Below are 21,092 nucleotides of genomic sequence, written 5' to 3' on the forward strand. Positions count from 1 at the left end.
GAGTTTATTATATGGCTTTTTTATTTCTAAGATTAAAGTTGTCTTCGTCATGGCTTTCTTGTTCGTTTCCCTGTGCAGCCTCTCCGGGGTAATAAAATTCATTTTCTGAAAGCTCTTCATTGCTCATTTCTTGAATAACTCAATGACATTTGCTTGTCTTTTGCGTTTTGGCTGTTTTTGATCTCCAATTCATCCTTTTTCTCATTTTTCTTTGGTTTTTGCAACATTGAAAACCGGTGGTGGCCTTGGAAAGAAAGTCCACAATCGTACACGGGCATTACGGGAAAATACTGCCCGCCAAGGAACTAATCAGAGCACATGATTTTACCGGAAGTAGCTCATGTCGTATAATATTTAACAGTTATTCCACAAAATCGAGTTGTACATGAGCTGATAGCCGACGAGGCGCGTAGCACCGAGTCGGCTACAAGCCGTGTACCATGAGATTGACTGACTGGAATAACTTTTATTCTCTCCACGTTCACTGTATTTTGAGAAACGGAGCATTTTTGTTTTATTTTTTTGCAAATTTGATGAATAAAAACTTTATACAAAACGTCCGACAAAATCATTTCTGCTTAGAATGTAAACAAACCGGCAAAACGACAGGAGCAATTTGTGAAAAATGTGAAAATTCTTGGAAGAAAAAAAAAGATGTTTTTACCATCAAATACTTTTATTCCATATTTTGTTGCTTTTTTTTGGATTTGTTGGAGTTTTGTTCTTCTTTAGGTTTTTTTTTTTTTGGTGGTTGGCAAACCAACTTAAAGGTGCATTACCGCCACCGACTGGGCTGGAGTGCGGAACAGGAGATATTGGGGGGGGATCTATATTCTTTTAGCTATTTCTGTTTCTTTTAAATATTTGATAATTTTGGGGATTTTGTTTTCGAGTAGAGTTTTTATTTCATCCTCGGTTGGTTCAGCAACACGCTCCGCCATTTTGTTTTTCTCTACTCACAGTACATGAGCTGATAGCCTAGTAGCAGAGTAGCCAATAAGAGCGCGCGATTGCTCATATCCAGTGAATGTGGATAGAATAATCACCGATATTCACTGAGCCTGAGGTGAATAATTGTTTTAGTATAAATACACAAGTGATTTTTTTTTTTTGAGTTTTTTTTCACCTTTATTGGATAGGACAGTGTAGAGACAGGACAGGAAATGAGTGGGAGAGAGAGACGGGGAGGGATCGGGAAATGACCTCGGGTCGGAATCGAACCCGGGTCCCCGGATTTATGGTATGGCGCCTTAGCCACCCGAGCCACGACGCCCCATGTGATTTTTTTTTTTTAAATATGAAAAATCTTTTATTTCAAACTTCAAAAGCAGCATGCAAATGTAATAAAGGTGTGGCGCGGATTTGAGTCGCTTATCTACGCCGAGTCACATAAAATACTTTGTTTTGAAATCGATAAAATAAATCCCAACTCCACTTTACCTTTAAATACTTTCAGACCAAACTTCATAGCATCTTTAGTGCTATTATTTTAGGAACAGCGTTTTCTTTCATCATTTGTAATTCTTCCCCGCTTACGGCGACGAAGCGATCGGCTGCCATTTTGCCAAGTTGTTCGAGGCGATTGAGAAATGGTACAAATTTCTCAACCAATCAGCATGCACGATTTTTCTATAATCACCTGTGTATTGTCTCGTCTCGTTATCTCTAGCCGCTTTATCCTGCTCTACAGGGTCGCAGGCGAGCTGGAGCCTATCCCAGCTGACTACGGGCGAAAGGCGGGGTACACCCTGGACAAGTCGCCAGGTCATCACAGGGCTGACACATAGACACAGACAACCATTCACACTCACATTCACACCTACGCTCAATTTAGAGTCACCAGTTAACCTAACCTGCATGTCTTTGGACTGTGGGGGAAACCGGAGCACCCGGAGGAAACCCACACGTGCACGGGGAGAACATGCAAACTCTGCACAGAAAGGCCCTCGCCGGCCCCGGGGCTCGAACCCGGACCTTCTTGCTGTGAGGCGACAGCGCTAACCACTCCTGTGTATTGTACTAAATATATAATAATCAGGTTATTGAGTGCATGTATACATTTAATCTGATATCCTTTGTTCTGTCTCCGTTAGAGCTGTGTCGGAGGACGAAAACACCACAGACTAACGCGTTGTGACAACATGAAAACAAGGAAGTGTACGGAAACTGGATACAAATGCACAAAATGTTTTAATACAAAAACAAAAACCACCCAAGAACATGCCACGACACACACACACACACACACAGTGTATACACAAAGTGATGAACTAATAACAAAACACAGGACAAGGTTACTATGAAAGTACTACATAGTTTAATTAATTAACACACTAATTAAGTAATTAGAAATGTCCTTAACATCATCAAGCCATTAGTATGGATATGGATGCTGGATGTGTGTCTTTGCTAATTCTCTGCTTTATATATATATATATATATATATATATATATATATATATATATTAGTACCATTAAACAAACCTCCTACTGCTGGAGCGGTTACAGTAAGCTAAGCGAGGTCATGTGATCAGTCTTGCTAACTTCTCTTAGCTAAGGTACACTTCTAGCAAAAGGTTTATTTGTTGATGCTAGAAGCTCGGCAAGCGTTCCAGGAAGCTAGCTAAGGTTAAGCTAATTATTTTTGGTAATGCCTGTCGGAAGTTTACTTGCAAGCTAGCGAACAGTAACCTAATACAGTCCATCATCTAGGAGTAAATTAAGTCCAAATAACATAAAGGATGTTTTAAATGTGCCGGTAAACCAACAAAGAAGCCAAAATTATGGACGAGTTATGAATTTTTCCTTTTGGAGAAAGTCCAGATTTAGCTTTGAATCATACAAAATTCCAGAAACGCTCAACGTGTTGCCGTCACGTGCCAAGAAGCTATAAATCTTTTAGTTTTTCAGGATTTCAACAACCTGATCACAGCCTGATATATATATAAACTGGAACAAAATACATAACAACAATAGAACAACAGGAAACGTTGGTGCCGGCGGCGCTAATTTGAACGCGTGTACATTCCGGTTCCTAAAATCCGAGCAACAAAGTAATTATGAATAACAATCCCGCAATCAAGGGCAACGCAACCCCGAAACCCTGCTCGTAATCCCAGAGGAAATCTGTACGGAAATGAAGAAAACTGCCGTGTGTGATTACGCACTGACCCCGGATCAGATGCTAAATCTCATCAGGAGCTGAAAATACAGAGAGGCCGGCGTTAAATCTGACCCCGGGTCAGCTGTGTTAACAAGTGGGCCATGGGCCAGGGTTTGGGTGCTGAACACCTGTCGCTATGGCTCTGCTAGCAAATGGTGGGTGAGCTTTAGTGGTTTACAGCTGAACGAGCCTGGTTTGCTCCCTGGGTGTTGAGGAAGTAAATGTGTGTGTGTGTGTGTGTGTGTGTGTGTGTGTGTGTGTGTGTGTGTGTGTGTGTGTAGGCGATTATCCTGTTTTCTGGGGTAGTAAAACTGTTAGTGCCCTAATTATCAGTAATTCTGGAGGAATTAAAGTTAAAACACCTTTAAAACACACCATGTGTGTGCACAAGCATGTACAGACATTATGTTAAAAAAAAAAAAACACCCACTACAAATAGGACCATGAAGAAGCATTTGATTTTATACAATTCAAATAATAATAATAATAATAATAATAATAATAGCAGGTTTTGCTGAAATGATTTTCACCAAAAACAATATTTTTCATCACGGACGTTTGGAATTATCACCACCTCCCCAGCATTCCTCTGAGATGAGACTGCCTAGAAGGGAAGCATTTATTTTCTGTCTGTGTCCAAGCTCGCAAGATAAAGTCTGTCTACTCGGGTTCCTCACTTTGCTGCCATATGACGTCCTTTTTAGACGACCTCTCTCTCTCACACACACACGTATCCAAATTCCAATATGTAAATTAACACTGATGCTAAGTGGCTGGTGTACATCTGTGTCGATACAAAGGAAGACTTTTACAGAATTATTATTATAGGTGTTAATTTGACGCTTTTGAACAGACGGCTCACTCCAACACAGAACTACATGTGTTTTAATTCCACTGTAAAATTCAATATTGTGTTAATATAATATTGTGATAAAGGATTATTATGATGTGAAGTTTTATCATCAACATATAGTACATACACACACACACACACACACACACACACACACACACACACACACACTGTATGCCGAATGGCGTGTGTTTTTTTTTTAAATATATAAACGCTTTTTTTTTTTGGAGTATCCATACAAGCAAAATACTTCCATATCTGAATTTTAGAATTTCAAAATTTTCCAAAAATCAATTTTTTTTAAATTAATACATTCACAACCAATAAATTTGCATAAGCATGCAAATAAATATGCACAAATAATTTAAAAATAATTTTTAAAAAATTTGCAAGAACACCTAACAATATTAAACTAAATTATTTTTTTAAAACAATAAATAAATAAATAAATAAATAAATAAATGCAAATGCTTGTTGAAAATAAGAACTTTTCACAATTTTTCTGTAAATTCGAAGAATTCAAAAACGAAATGTTGGTGTGAAATCAAACACACTAAACGTCTTTACGATACTTCGCTACTGAATGCTTTTTGTGTGTGTGTGTGTGTGTGTGTGTGTTTTATTTCACTCTTCCATCTTAGCATATTGAATATATTTAATACATGAGATATGAGATGAAGTGTATATTACATCTAAACCATAGATCTCATCCTCCCCCCCACATCTTAAAATTATATATCATATTCTAGAAAAAAAAACGAACAGTCTTAAGACTGAAATGTGTAAAATCACCTACAAGCAGGCTGATTATCCTCATATTTGCTTTATAATAATGTCACAATAAGAAATGTTAGATAAATTTGCCTGTCTTCAAGATATTTTTTACTTATTCTCACTCAATTTTTGCAGTAGAGTAATATTTACTATTCAGTATTCCTTTTTAGCACCGAGTTCTTGGTCATTTTATTATGAGTTTTATGTTAAATAAATTAAATATAAAATTCTGAGCATTCATTGCATTACTGTTGTGTAAAATATGACATAACGTACGTGGAAATGACGTGGACGTGAAATGATGAAACTATTTATTTTCTGTCGAATTCCAGGTACTTTTTCGGTATTATGACATGAAATAATTTCAAATAATCAACAAAACTGACTTCACAAACTCTGGATCGTGACTTGAAGGAATAAAACACAAAGTCAGGGAGCAACTGGATTTTCTGATAATCCCCTGCCTCTCCATCTCTCTTCAGTCCACCAATCTTCGCTTACCACCTCAAAGAAAAGGAGGAAAAAAAAGAGCTCTCATGATGAATCGCCTCTCCTCTCTTTCATTCTCTCCTTCATTTTTCTTCCCCCACCCCTCCTCCCCCTCCATACTTTTCCCCCCTCTCGGCGCGGGGCAGTGACGGAAATTCCCCACGGCTTTTCGCAGGGTCCCGGGTCCCCCGATGAGGCTGTCAGCTCCGTAATGGATGATGTTTTGATAACAGTGAGTTCGACCCTGGACAGATGGAGGAGAGGAGAGGAGAGGAGGAGAATCGGGAAACCAAGGGATCTTTGCCCCCACATTTACTGAAAAAAAAAAAAAAATATTCCCCCTCCTCCACCTCCAGAATGTTTTTCACCCATTTACCTTAGTGACACTAATAGAGTCTCGTTCATTGCTTCCAAATGTCTCAGCACTTCAAAAGGAACAGTAAGGCACACAGAAAAGGCGCAAAACTAAAATCGGTAGCGTGAAAAAAAAACTCGCTGGAGATAAAAATAAAAAGCCGCAAATGAAGGAAACCAGAGGCTGTTAATAAAAAGAGGACAAGTCATGAAGAGGGCAGCGTCGCCAGTCTCTGATCTATGGTGCAAAAGTAAACGTGTGTGTGTGTGTGTGTGTGTGTGTGTGTGTGTGTGTGTGTGTGTGTGTGTGTGTGTGAGAGAGAGAGAAAGGGAGAGAGAGAGAGGTTTTTACATCTTAGTGGGGACCAAATTTCTCTAAAATGATAGCAAAATCTCACAGGTCCTCATTAGGCAGGTCCCCACAATGCAAACTTACAAAACTGCAGTTTTTATTTTAAAAATAAAAAACAATAAAATAAAAGAACCAAATGTTTCGTTTTGTTTTACTGAGGTTAAGTTAGACCAAGGTGTAGCAAAGTATTAATTAGCTGCATTAATAATTAATTATTTCAATGGAAGGTCCTTATAAGTCGAGTAAGACCAGCCTCTCTGTGTGTGTGTGTGTGTGTGTGTGTGTGTGTGTGTGTGTGTGTGTGTGTGTGTGTGTGTGAGTGAGAGAGAGAAAGGGAGAGAGAGAGAGGTTTTTACATCTTAGTGGGGACCAAATTTCTCTAAAATGATAGCAAAATCTCACAGGTCCCTATTAGGCAGGTCCCCACAATGCAAACTTACAAAACTGCAGTTTTTATTTTAAAAATAAAAAGCAATAAAATAAAAGAACCAAATGTTTCTTTTTGTTTTACTGAGGTTAAGTTAGACCAAGGTGTAGCAAAGTATTAATTAGCTGCATTAATAATTAATTATTTCAATGGAAGGTCCTCATTAGTCGAGTAAGACCAGCCTCTGTGAGTGTGTGTGTGTGTGTGTGTGTGTGTGTGTGTGTGTGTGTGTCGCCATGGGCTTGTTAATTAGTCTGGCGCCTGCGATTCCGACAGCCACCCTGAAGATGAAATTAAGCAATAATCAGCAGGCGTAGGTCGTCGAAATTGAATTTTACAAACATCAGCATGAATAAGAAATGTACACAGTGAGAGTTCAACAGCGAGGGCGAGTGCAAAGACATTTCCATTTTTTCTATTTCAGATCTCGTGACATCAAAGGGAGCTCAGAGGACGAGCCGGACCCTTTTGCTGTTGTGTGTACTTTCTCCGCGGGTTACACTGCGAGATATGAGCAGCCGGACAACTGAAGGATTCTGCTGTATCCGTGACCTCTGACCTTAAACGAGCTTTGGGGAACTTAGACAAAGTTTGTCCACGTGTCCGAGGTTCTAACGATTTGTAGCACACATTTACAGGCCCCTGTGAAACAATACCGCACGGATTTTGTGCTACTTTGTTAAAGTGACCTTTTCGGGAAACGAGTCCAGAATTAAAATATATGGTCAACAAGCGTGACTTGATACGATGACACCAGTCTCACCGCGAGTCTCTTTTACATACACTACAGCACGTGTCCCGAAGCCGGCGTGTGGATTACGCAACGGACGTTATTTTTTTCTGTCGCACCTAAAAAAAAAAAAAAAACCTGCAGTGTGATATTTTATTGGCCGCTACAGAACGTGAACACAGGACGTGTGTCATCGAGGGCATGCGTTTGATTAGTGAGATATGAAACGAGAGCCGAATGCCAGTGCTGTTCCCGTTCACTGCTGCTGGAGGCTTAACACACTCTGCTGCACATCTGCTAACAGGAGGGCAGCAAATTACACGCTAATTACCCAAAACAGAGTATACCGTGTATGTGTGTGTGCGTGCGCGAGCGTGTGTGTGTGTGTGTGTGTGTGTGTGTGTGTGGACACTTAAGTAAAATAGCGATAGAAAGGAAAAGACAGATGGTCTTACATGCCTGCCTTCGTGACGTGAAGTTCCTCATTTTTTTCTCTCGAACAACGGCAAATTTTTAAACAAGCCACATTTTATACGTCATTTATCGTTTTCATTTCTCAACACAAGCTGAGAAATTCTGTCCGAAACTGCTGATACTTTCGTCTTTATATTTTGTAAGTTGTTCTAAAATCCTGGAAAGTCTTCAGCTTTGGAGGTTGTTTTGTTTCCCCCCCAAACTCAAACATTTTCACATAAATTTAGATTTTTTTTAAGCAAATATGATTGTTTTTCTGTTCCCATTTCCTTTTTTTTTGTACTTTCAATTACGCCTTTGTTTAATACAAAAAAAGCCTCTGTACCTCAAACGCTTGGTATCATTTTTTCAGCAAAAACTTTGCTAGAAATCTGAATTATTTTTTATTTAGCCTTTCTTTAACCAGGTTAGTCTCACTGAGATCAAGGATCTCTTTTACAAAGGCCAAGACAGCAGCAACACGGTTACAATAAAATAAATCAGACAACGCAGACATTAGCCGCATTAAAACTTACACATATAAACACACTTGCACACAGACAGTCTGGATTCCAGAGTTTCCACTCGTGCTTTAAATTCAGTCAAGGATACGAGGTTTTGAAACTGAAGTTCAGATTGTAAAGTGTTCCGAGCACCAGGTGCCAAAAACCTAAAAACTGAATAATCTTTCATAATATAATATTTTCATCCATTCACTGAACTATGTAGCTACCAAAAGAAGAAGAAGAAAGAAAAAAAAAAGGTGTGTGTGTGTGTGTGTGTGTGTGTGTGTGTGTGTGTGTGTGTGTGTGTGTGCGCGTGTGTAGGGGGAGGAAACAGACGACGATGACACTAATGCATCTAGCAATTCACAAAGATTTTCTAGAAACATGCTCAAAATGGTTTAAAGATGAATTTCTAAATGCATTTGTTGCTTTTTTTTGCCTCCCATGTTCCTTTTTCTTTCTTTTTGCTTAAGGTATAGATTATTATACGCTAAACAAGGTCAAAAATACATACAAGTGGAAAGTACAAAATGCCAAACGTTACCAAAAGAAGGGTTGAAGCTCTGGAAGTTCTCCTACCGCGTCACAGTACCATACAGCTTGAATTAATCTATTTTAGCAAAGATGGTTGACTAATATATATTCTATCCACATTCACTGGATATGAGCAATCGTGCGCTCGGATTGGCTACTCTACTACTAGGATATCAGCTCATATACCGTGAGTAGAGAAAAACAAAATGGCGGAGAGTTTTGCTGAACCAACCGAGGACGAAATAAAAACTCTACTCGAAAACAAAACCACATAAAAAAGCAACAAAATATGGAATAAAAGTATTTGATGTTAAGAACATTTTTTTTTTAATTTTCAAGAATTATCATCATCATCGCATTTTTCACAAATTGCTCCTGTGATTTCGCCGGTTTGTTTACATTCTAAGCGGAAATGATTTTGTTGGACGTTTTGGATGAAGATTTCATTTGTCAACTTTGCAAAACATGCTCCGTTTCTCAAAATCCAGTGAATACGGAGAGAATGAAACAGTTATTCCAGTCAATCTCGTCGTACACGGATTATAGACAATTTAGCTGACGAGGTGCATTGTGCAATCAGCTCATGTACGACATGATTTCATGGAATAACTTAAATATTTATATATCTCACACACACGCACTTCAGTTGATGACTGCAAAATCTTTACTGTAGTATTTGGACTACAAATATTTTCCAAGTAACGACGATGTACAATAAAAGGAAAACTACAATCAGGAATTTGAACACAGATTTTTTTTCTGTTGGACAAAATGGCTGAAATTTGGCATCAGTCCACTTTGTGTCCCAGTCTATCCAAAAACATTTATATTTTTTCTTATCCATAATGTTTCATACATCGGACTGTAATCAGTTGAGATTTGGGTAAACGCTAAAATAAAGACGTTGCAAAAGTAAGGACATACATACAGTCCTGTACAAAAGTCTCAGGCACATGTAAAGAAATGCTGTTGACTAAAAATGGCTTTAAAAAAATGAAATTAAAATGTTATTATAAATAAATAAATAAATAAATAAATAATTGGTAGTCTCAGGTCCAGCGAGTGCACTTTTATGCGGAAATGAGCTGTAGGTTTGACTAAGCATCTTACAGAACCAGCCACAGTTCTTCTGGACACTTTGACCGTCACACTCGCTTCTTCATTTGAGTAGCCTTCATTACGTTTTCTTCTTTAATCTGAAACGTGGTCTCTTATTTTGTAATATGCTGATTGGATACAGAAAAACTTTTTTCTTTTTTTTCACCTGTAACATTTAATTTTGTGCTGGAAAAATAACGAACGTTTGGAACTCTAAAACGTTTTTGTCATGTTGTGACTCGATAATGTAGAAGTCATAAAATAGAAATCTATAACAAAAGTTTGTATGGCGGAAGGGTGCCAAGACTTTTGCACAGTACTGTGAATCCACAAATGACCCGTATATTACTGCAGTCTCAGTCATTCTGATTGAAGGTGTACTATTGTTTTTTTTCCCTGTTCCTATTCACTCGATACGAAATCATTCCTTAAAATAATAGGTGTTTAAAAATAATTAAAAAAAAAAAAAAAAAAAAGGTCATTTGGACCAAAATTTTAAAATCATTTATTAAAATAAGTAATAGATGAATATATAAAAATTAAAAAGAATATAATACCCCAAACCATTAAAAAGGATTCAATTTCAATTTAAAAAAGTTCAATAAAGTACATTTAGAAAATTTTAGTAAAAGGAATAAAATGTGAGAATTTCTGATGCTCTGTGAAATACAGTAAGAACATCGGAAAACTATTAAGCTAATTTAGGATAAATACAGAGGTGATTATAGGAAATCGCGTATTCTGATTGGTCGAGAAATTCGGATTATTTCCCGATAATCACCTCGAGCGACTCGGCAAAATGGCGGCCGATTATGGAATCAATTTTGTGCCAAAATGTTCATACAATACTTTTGAAATATCAAACAAAAACGACAAATCAAAATACAAAAAAACAAAAAAAGAGTCAATTTTTTTAGACTGGCAAACAAATTATTCGTGTAATCGTGCAAAATATCAGTCTATTACTCTTCAGAAACCTTTTATTTTTGTTCCGCGTCTTTCTCAGTTTTGTTTGGCGTAATTTATTTTGGTTGCGATTCCAGCTTTCTCGTTTGCGCTCCCTGACTTTTTGCTTGCAGTTTTGGCACAAACTTGACGTGTGGGTGGGCTGTCCAGGAATGCATTCCCATTGGCTAACTTGTGTTTGACTGACAGCTACGCTCAGCCATTCCCTACTCGGATTCTGGCAGACTGTTTGACGAGTGACCGATCCATTGACGGTAAACAAGGATCGAGTGGACTTCAGTGGCGACTATGATATTGAATTAATTCAACAAAGTGTAAATTCAATATCATAGTCGCCACTGAAGTCCACTCCATCCTTGTTTACCGTCAATGGATCGGTCACTCGTCAAACAGTCTGCCAGAATCCGAGTAGGGAATGGCTGAGCGTAGCTGTCAGTCAAACACAAGTTAGCCAATGGGAATGCATTCCTGGACAGCCCACCCACACGTCAAGTTTGTGCCAAAACTGCAAGCAAAAAGTCAGGGAGCGCAAACGAGAAAGCTGGAATCGCAACCAAAATAAATTACGCCAAACAAAACTGAGAAAGACGCGGAACAAAAATAAAAGGTTTCTGAAGAGTAATAGACTGATATTTTGCACGATTACACAATTTGTTTGCCAGTCTAAAAAATTGACTTTTTTTTGTTTTTTTGTATTTTGATTTGTCGTTTTTGTTTGATATTTCAAAAGTATTTTACGAACATTTTGGTACAAAATTGATTCCATAGTCGATCGCTTCGTCACCGTAAGTGAAGAAGAATTACAAATGATGAAAGAAAATGCTGTTCCTAAAATAAAAGCACTAAAGATGCTCCGAAGTTTGGTCTAAAATTATTCAAACGTAAAGTGGAGTTGAGATTTATTTTATCGATTTCAAAACAAAGTATTTTATGTGACTCGGCATAGATAAGCGACACTAATCTGCGCCGCGCCTTTATTACATTTGCCTGTCACTTTTGAAGTTTGAATTTTTTTTAAAAATACGATTTATTATTATTTTTTAATACTCTCCTGCGTATTGATACTAAAACGATTATCCGCCTCCGGCTCAATGAATATCGGTGAATAATAACCTTGACTTAAGCGAATAATTGTGAGATATGACATCATACAGAAAAGTGTAAGTACAGTATGTAACCAGAGTTTCTTGGAGTTTCAGAGGTCAAAATATTGCCTAGAATGTTTTATTGCACTCGAAAAAACAACAAGTATAGCAAATATTATTTCAGATTTCTTACTTTGAGATTATGATCAAGCAAATAAAATTACAACACCTCTTTCTACCTTTCTGTTTTCCAGTTTTCGTATTTCTATTAATATATACTTGATAAAAAAAAGTCTAAAAATAGAAAACTAAATGTTATATTTGCTTTATTAATCACATAATGAAAAATATTAAGAGATATAAGGTTATTCTTCGCAGCGTGCAGCTAAAACGTCGTCTGGCCCTGCGTTGTGTGTTTATACTCTCGTGTCTGGAACCCTTAACGTAACGCAGCCCTTGTAAAGTCGCTGTAAACCGATAGCACCAGCACTTTAGGTTGAGCTCGACTCTAATGTATGGCTTTTTAAGAGACTCCCCAGTAGCCTATAACATTTTTATTGTGTTTAATCATACAATCAAACTGCCTCTGTGATATGTGTTTTAAGCAAGTTTTTTGCTCGAGAATAAACGGTGGTATGTGGAACGGCTGGTGTGGAATGTTGTCCTTTAGGAGGCCCACGATTTGCTCGACCAGTAAAATAACTTCTTACACTCCTCCTTAAACATCTATAAACGGTGAGCTGCATAACCTCCATATACGATTCCTATAAAACGTTTATGAACTTTGTGGACACAACAATGAAAAACCCCAAAAAGGCAAAAAGTAAAATATTTGTTCCTACTGTTAGGTGCTGGAACAACCACGCTCGCATGATGTTGGTTGCCACTTTAGGGAAAATCCCTCGTTTTTTGTTGTTCCTCCTGTCCTTGTCCGTCTCTTCATCGTCCCCTGTGCTTGGAGAAGCAGCACCGTGGTCCAAAAGGTCACCTGTTGTTGAAAGCGTCCCATAAATAACATTCTCCAAATACGCAAAGTGCATAAATATGCTCGTGTGTTTAAACAGCAGCTTTTAAGAGGCCAGTAAAATAAACTCCAATTTATTGACAATAAATTCACAAGTAAATCTTTCACTTTTTACTTCAGACTTACCAAATAAGGGAAATATGGATGCCGATGTTAAACGTTAAACATTGAGATACATACAGTACTGTGCAAAAGTCTAGGTGCCCTATTGTTTTGGTTTTTATACAGACTTTGTTATAGATTTCTATTTTATGACTTCTACATTAGGGCGGCACGGTGGTGTAGTGGTTAGCGCTGTCGCCTCACAGCAAGAAGGTCCAGGTTCGAGCCTTTCTGTGCGGAGTTTGCATGTTCTCCCCATGTCCGTGTGGGTTTCCTCCGGGTGCTCCGGTTTCCCCCACAGTCCAAAGACATGCAGGTTAGGTTAACTGGTGACTCTAAATTGACCGTAGGTGTGAATGTGAGTGTGAATGGTTGTCTGTGTCTATGTGTCAGCCCTGTGATGACCTGGCGACTTGTCCAGGGTGTACCCCGCCTTTCGCCCGTAGTCAGCTGGGATAGGCTCCAGCTTGCCTGCGACCCTGTAGAAGGATAAAGCGGCTAAAGATAATGAGATGAGATGAGACTTCTACATTATAGAGTCACAACACTACAAAAATGTTTGTTTGTTTGTTTGTTTGTTCCAGCACAAAATTAAATGTTACGGGGAAAAACATTTGTAATATGTCTGAGCAGCATATTACAAAAGAAGAGAGCACGTTTCAGATTAAAAAAGAAAACATAATGAAGGCTACTCGAAAATTTCTGCTGCAAAATGAAGAAGCGAGTGCGATGGTCAAAGTGTCCAGAAGAACTGTGGCTGGTTCTGGAAGATGCTCAGTAAAACCTACAGCTCATTTCCGCAGAAAACGGCACTCACTGGACCTGAGACTACTATTTTTTATTTATTTATTTTTAAGCAAAGGGTCGTCTCACACCAAACATTGATTTTCATTTATTATGGCTCACTGATTTCTGTTTATAGGGTTGTTTTTTTTAATATTGAAACATTTCATTTCATTATTTTTAAGCCATTTTTGGTCGACAGTGTTTCTTTACATCTGCCTAAGGCTTTTGGACAGGACTGTATATTTCTGTAACGCGTCATAGTTCACACACACATATGAGGATGTGTGTGTGACTCCCCCAAATGAGGATGGGTTCCCTTTTGAGTCTGGTTCCTCTCGAGGTTTCTTCCTCATGTCGTCTGAGGGAGTTTTTCCTTGCCACCGTCGCCACAGGCTTGCTCATTGGGGATAGATTAGGGATAAAATTAGCTCATGTTTTAAGTCGTTCAAATTCTGTAAAGCTGCTTTGCGACAATGTTTATTGTTAAAAGCGCTGTACAAATAAACTTGATTTGATGTATGAGAGAGATATTTAGTGGAAGGTTGAATTTAAAAAAAGATTCTAAAAGCAAACTAATAGTATTCACACAAATAAAACATTAATCATGTCATTTATAACCATTAAAAATGTCACCATCTCTTCCTGCCATCCCTACTAACTGCTAGTAAACTAACTAGCATTTGTCATAAGTTGATACAGGTATGGGCGGCACGGTGGTGTAGTGGTTAGCGCTGTCGCCTCACAGCAAGAAGGTCCGGGTTCGAGCCCCGTGGCCGGCGAGGGCCTTTCTGTGCGGAGTTTGCATGTTCTCCCCGTGTCCGCGTGGGTTTCCTCCGGGTGCTCCGGTTTCCCCCACAGTCCAAAGACATGCAGGTTAGGTTAACTGGTGACTCTAAATTGACCGTAGGTGTGAATGTGAGTGTGAATGGTTGTCTGTGTCTATGTGTCAGCCCTGTGATGACCTGGCGACTTGTCCAGGGTGTACCCCGCCTTTCGCCCGTAGTCAGCTGGGATAGGCTCCAGCTTGCCTGCGACCCTGTAGGACAGGATAAAGCGGCTACAGATAATGAGATGAGATGATACAGGTATTTATCTTCATTATTATCCAAGTCATGATTAGCACCATCACACTTAACAGCAGTCCAATCTGTCAAAATACACTCACCGGCCACTTTATTAGGAACCCCCATCCATCCACCTGCTGTTTTATGCATCAAATCATGCAGATACAAATCAAGAGCTTCAGTTAATGTTTAAACATGAGGATGGGAAAAATTGTGATCTCACAGTGAAGTGTGACTTTCTTTCACTGTAGCATGGGTGTTGGTTTGAGCCAGATGGACTGCTGGTTTGAGTATTTCAGAAACTGCTGATCTCCTCCTGGGGTTTTCACACACACACACACACACACACACACACACACACACACACACACCAGTCTCTAGGAGTTTACACTCTATGAATGGTGCGAAAAACAAAAAACAAACACCGAGTGAGTGAGTGACAGTTCTGTGGGTGGAAACAAATGCCTTGTCGATCAGAGGGAAATGGCCAGATTCTTGGTTCGAGCTGCCAGGAAGGATATAGTAACTCATATAATCACTCTTTACAACCATGGTGAGCAGAAAAGCATCTCAGCATGCAACACAAAACAGAAGAACACATTGGGTTCCACTCCTGCAGCTAAGAACAGGGATCTTAGAAGAAACAGGAAGTTCGTATTAAAGTGGCCAGTTAGTGCAGAAATAAAAATTATTTTCACTAACATTACCTAAATTAGCTCGCCTCGCATCTAGATTCTGTGGCTGAGGTGAATTTAGCACTGAGGCGACACATCTGAGCCAAACACAAAACTATATGATCGGTTTAATCCATCGCTAATCATTTGAAGGAGATCGCTAACGTTAAACACTGAGCTCTACTTATTTTTGCGACAGGTATTTCTGATTTTTTTTCCCCCTCACAATTCTATATTTCTAAATAGAGCAGTGCTGAGTGAAAAGTTTGGTAAAGACATTAAATCTGATGGAATTCACAAGTCACATTTTAAACCATTCATAAAACTAAAAACAGTCATCATTTCCTCCAGCCATTCATACTATCTAGGCAGCTAGCTAACTGCTAACTGCTAATAAACCTTATATATAAATTAGTGCTGTCAAAAATGTCGCGTTATTAACGCGTTAACTTGACTCAATTTTAACGGCGATAATTTTTTTATCGCGAGATTAACGCTCTGTGATATGATGTAGGTTTTTCATAAGCTTTTGAAACTGCCAGGAACTTGGAACAGAGACTTTGCTTAGAAAAACGATAGCAGCTAGACTGTAATGCCACGCCCCGCACAGCCAGAGTCCTCTGCCCTCCCCCGAAGAGCCACGGTGCTCGGCTTAGGTTTCGTTTTCCCATCGGCGGCTCCAGCCCGACTTTGCAGTGGCTGTGACAAGACGTGTTATGCTCTGCAATAAAAAACAAAACAAAACATTGGTACAACCAGTGTTCGAACTATGCCGATATTTTCGGGGGGGTCCCTTTTTTTCCCTTGGGGGGGGTGCTTGCGCTTGTCTCAGAGCGCGGCTCTCCATCGCGCGCTCACTTCGGATATGCAAATGCTTCCCGTTACACACGATTGCTATGTCAATAAACATCATTTTGCCAATATTTTAGAGACCCCCCAACATTTCCCAAATCATGTTTTCAAGGGATCTCATGTCTGTTTCAGGGGATCTCGGATCCCCCGAGTACCCCCGTAGTTCGAACGGTGAGCAAGCCCATTCACTTTTTCATGCTGATAAGAGAATTACGGTACATGGTTTTTCATGTGACAAAAATGTGCGATTAAATTGCGATTAATTGCGAGTTAACTATGACAGTCGCGACATTAATCGCGATTAAATATTTTAATCGCTTGACAGCACTAATATAAATACATATCAATAATGTAGAGATGAATGGAAAGTTTAGTTTAAAAAAAATTAAACGTAAAGGAATTCACACACCTTAAAGTCAGCTTAAACATGTCATTTTAAGCCATTAAAAATATCACCCTCTCCTCCTATCTCTATTAGCTACCGAGCTAGCGAACAGGTAGCAAACTAACTCATGTTTGATAGTGAGATTTCAGTATCTGAGTCTTGATTTGCAGCATTATGTGTAATCAATTATTTAACAGAAGCCAAAATCTGTTCAAATATAGCATAAGAATCAAAATAAATGTTCGATAACATCAGCTAAATTAGCTAGCCTAGCACCTACACTCTGTGGCTAAAAGTTTCTGGTTAGCATGTTGTGGAGCTCAGAAATGTGTTCTGTAATAGTTTGTTTATCGTGGACGGTTTAGTCAGATGATATAGATTTATATTTGGGTTGATTGCGTTAGTAAATTCACCTTAGCTCGACAATGTGGAAAACCATTTTAATGGGAAATACACCACTCGTGTTTTTTATCCGAGCTCCATCTGGGACATGGAGAACAAAACCGCGACATAACTCAATTTATTTTTTTCGCGGTCCGGTTTCCATCAAATCCTGCGCTCTGATTGGCTGGCGAGCAGGTCCGTATCCTACGATATGGACCCCGGTTATGGACCTCTGGCAACTCGCTCGTTCACAACAACAAACATAGTAGCAATTTTTTGTCAACATTTATCTTTTTTTTTATAAGATTTATTTATAAGATTGTGATCAAAAATCTTATAAATTTTTGCCAGCATTTCTCAGGAGAATAGCATTAATTTTACGGCATGGATAGCGATAACGACAGTGTTCACAGCGAAAGCGAGTTTTAACTACCCTGAGGAAGAAGAAATAAAAGAAAACATTTCAGGAGAAAACTAAAAACCTGTAACTTGCTAACGCCGAGCAAAAACATGGCTGAATCCTGAATGACTCAATTTTGTATAAATAGGGGACTACATAGGTGGCAAAATGTAGTTTTTTTCCCTGCCATGGAAGTGCACTTGTATACCGAGGAGGAAGCCATTTGCATTACAGCCGTGAATGAGGATTCAAAATGGCGGCTCGGCTCGGTTTTCCCTTTCGGGCGCTCTCGTTTTCTGTTAGAATTTGGTAAAGAAAAAAATAAATATATTATTTACCAGCTTAAGGTTGGTCCGTATGGTGAAATACCGTGACCTCGGCCTTGAATACTGACCTCGGCCCAGACGGCCTCGCTCAGTACTTTCAAGACCTCGGTCACGGTATTTCACCATACGGACCTCCCAGCTGGTATATGTCACTCGTGAGGAAATCAATGAATAGTTTTGTTTTGATAAATTTGGGGACTTTTTGTTTGTGAATGTGTCGATATAATAAAAAGAAAAATCACATGTTGGCTTGAAGATATGAAGTTTATCTTCTCGTGTTGAAAAACTCACATTCTTCATACGAAATATATCGCGGATCTGAGTGACATATTTAACAGTTATTCCATGAAATCGAGTCGTACATGAGCTGATAACCGACGAGGCGCATAGTGCCGAGTTAACTATAATCCGTGTACGATGAGATTGAGTGGAATAACTGTTTTATTCTATCCACATTCACTGGATTTTGAGAAACGGAGCATTTTTATTTTTCGAAAATTCAAAAAATAAAAAGTTTGTACAAAGCGTCCGACAAAATCATTTCCGCTTAGGCGGACTTCTTAAAAACCTTTCGAAGGCTGCATGAATTGAGTTTAGTATTGTTTTTTGTAGAAAGTGCCGTCTTGCTGTCATGCCGAGGTATAGAATAGCTTTAGACATTTATTTAATTCTTCCTTGGACATTTTAGTTCTGTAATTTTCAAACTTCTTTGAGCTTTTGGACCAGTCTTTAAAAATAAATAAATAAATAAATAAATGAAGCGGGCGGCACGGTGGTGTAGTGGTTAGCGCTGTCGCCTCACAGCAAGAAGGTCCGGGTTCAAGCCCAGCGGCCGGCGAGGGCCTTTCTGTGCGGAGTTTGCATGTTCTCCCCGTGTCCGCGTGGGTTTCCTCCGGGTGCTCCGGTTTCCCCCACAGTCCAAAGACATGCAGGTTAGGTTAACTGGTGACTCTAAATTGACCGTAGGTGTGAATGTGAGTGTGAATGGTTGCCTGTGTCTATGTGTCAGCCCTGTGATGACCTGGCGACTTGTCCAGGGTGTACCCCGCCTTTCGCCCGTAGTCAGCTGGGATAGGCTCCAGCTTGCCTGCGACCCTGCAGGACAGGATAAAGCGGCTAGAGATAATGAGATGAGATGAATAAATAAAGCTTAAAGATTACAAATGTAAACAAACCGGTGAAATGACAGGAGCAATTTCTAATGTGATAATAAGAATTCTTGGGGAGGGGGAATACGTTCTTACAAACAAATACTTTCATTCCGTATTTTGTTGTGCTTTTTTTTTGTATTTTGGGGGGTTTTGTTTTCGAGTAGAGTTTTTATTTTGTCCTCGGTTGGTTCAGCAACACACTCCGCCATTTTGTTTTTCTCTACTCACGGTATATGAGCTGATAGCCTAGTAGCAGAGTAACCAATCAGAGCATGTGATTGATCATATCCAGTGAATGTGGATAGAATATTTAAATAATATTGGCTGGCGTTGAGTGGTATATCAGATATATTCCATTCAGCTAGCATGATACTGAACGAGTCGAAGATGAGTAGCTGAATGGAATATATCTGATATACCATGAAAAAAGTCAGCCAATATTATTATTATTATTATTATTATTATGCATACACACTCTTCATATCAGCATTCTCAAAGGCTAACGCTAGCTTACCCGTGACTCGGTGCTGTTAGCGTGGCAGTGCAATTACCTTCCAGCCGGTGTCGTGTTAGCGAAGGCCAATGCTAGCGCAGTCAAGCCAAATATTATTATTATTTTCCCTGTGTAACTTACTTGGTAACTTCAAATCAACATTGACAGCTACACACAACAGAATGACCTGGCAGCCAAAATTCTCTCAAAATCTTCCGCTTTTAACAAAGCAAACCTGGCAGCCATGTTTGTTTACGAACTGTCAGTCATTCACTAGCGTGGAAGTTTTACATCTCAGACGTGTCTCTTTTCCAGTTTCTCAATGTCCGTTGGTATGTTTTTCTCTTGTAAATACGCATGAAGAATATCTAATGAAGTTTTGGGAGCCTTTCAGGTGTTCAGCGCGTCTTTAGTTTCAGTTTATTTATTTAGTGCTTAAACCAAGCACTGGATTAGCCTTGTCTTCTCACTTACCTGGCTGTCAAAGACATGATTGTGCGCATGCGCAACAGAAAAGTTGTGTCATTGGATCTTCACATGAGCTCCGACGTGTGACGTCGTGTTGTCTTGACAACGTGGAATATTATAACAGTATTGCACGCTCGTTCTGTATTGGGGAGAGTGGCGTAATACATGGATTTTTTTTTTTTTATATTTTATTCCATGGGAAAAAAAAGTGTCCTGTGTGTATAATAATTCCTGATATTTCACTCCGATGACGTCACTCCCGGTGTTTTCCTGCTGACTAGAGGCGCATTGTCAAAATGGCGAATAAAACCCTTGTTATTAACTTGCAATTTTTTTTTGTGGATATGTCCGTATAATATAAAGAATGCTACACAGTGGTGCGAAGATATGTTTATCTTCTCGTGTTGAAAAATATATCACTCATTCACTTCACTCACGAATGAATATACACACAGTCACCACTCGAAGACAAACTTCATATCTCCGCGCGACTGTGTAATGTTTCTGGCTACCACATTGCAGAGCTGAGGTCAATTTAGCACTGACGAAACACATTTGTCCCAAATACAAATCTATCGTCGGTCTAAGCCATCCAAGAGGAGCTAAACATTTCTGAGCTCTGAGGTAATTTCAGTCCTTTTTACAGACCCGGCATTAACCTTTGTACACTGCTCCACCCTTTAACTGCGCAGGCTACATTAACACTACAGCTAGCATTTGCTGTCATAAGGAACGTCACTTCCTGAATATTACACACACACACAGACACGTACAAACACATTAAGCGTACATATACACTAGCCAGCAGAGTTCATCTCTGCGTGTGCGCGCGCACATCATGCTCTAAAACATGGTTTGTGCTCCTACAGTTTATTTGTGCAGTTATGTGTATTTACACTGAGACCATCTGGCCAAGAAGTGTATGCGCGCGCGCACACACACACACACACACACACACACACACACAAAAACTGCCTTGTGACGCCTCTGAGATCATTCCATTCATTAGAGATGCGCAATTAATAATGCTAACCCTGATCTATGCTGACCTTTTAGCCTCGAAGCAGAGAACACAGAGTTACTGTACGCTGCCTTCATGTGCTATAAGTTTCAGACCTAAAGTTAACTTCAGTTTTTGTTAAAATTATAATTACAAGCGAGAGCTTGGGGAGGCGGCACGGTGGTGTAGTGGTTAGCGC

The 21,092-nt window shown here is 39.2% G+C and overlaps 1 protein-coding gene across 4 annotated transcripts in view; it reads right to left on the minus strand.

Annotated features, from left to right (window-relative positions):
- The window catches only part of meis1a (Meis homeobox 1 a), an 80,689-nt gene that overhangs the window by 37,346 nt on the left and 22,251 nt on the right, over positions 1-21,092 (minus strand). For all 4 annotated transcript variants that reach the window (XM_060899064.1, XM_060899066.1, XM_060899065.1 and 1 more), the window contains one exon: positions 12,627-12,772. In XM_060899064.1, the coding sequence (XP_060755047.1) occupies positions 12,627-12,772 (146 nt within the window). The remainder of the gene's footprint in view (positions 1-12,626; positions 12,773-21,092) is intronic.

This window comes from Neoarius graeffei, chromosome 18 (genome assembly GCF_027579695.1).
Source record: "Neoarius graeffei isolate fNeoGra1 chromosome 18, fNeoGra1.pri, whole genome shotgun sequence".
NCBI lineage: Eukaryota > Metazoa > Chordata > Actinopteri > Siluriformes > Ariidae > Neoarius > Neoarius graeffei.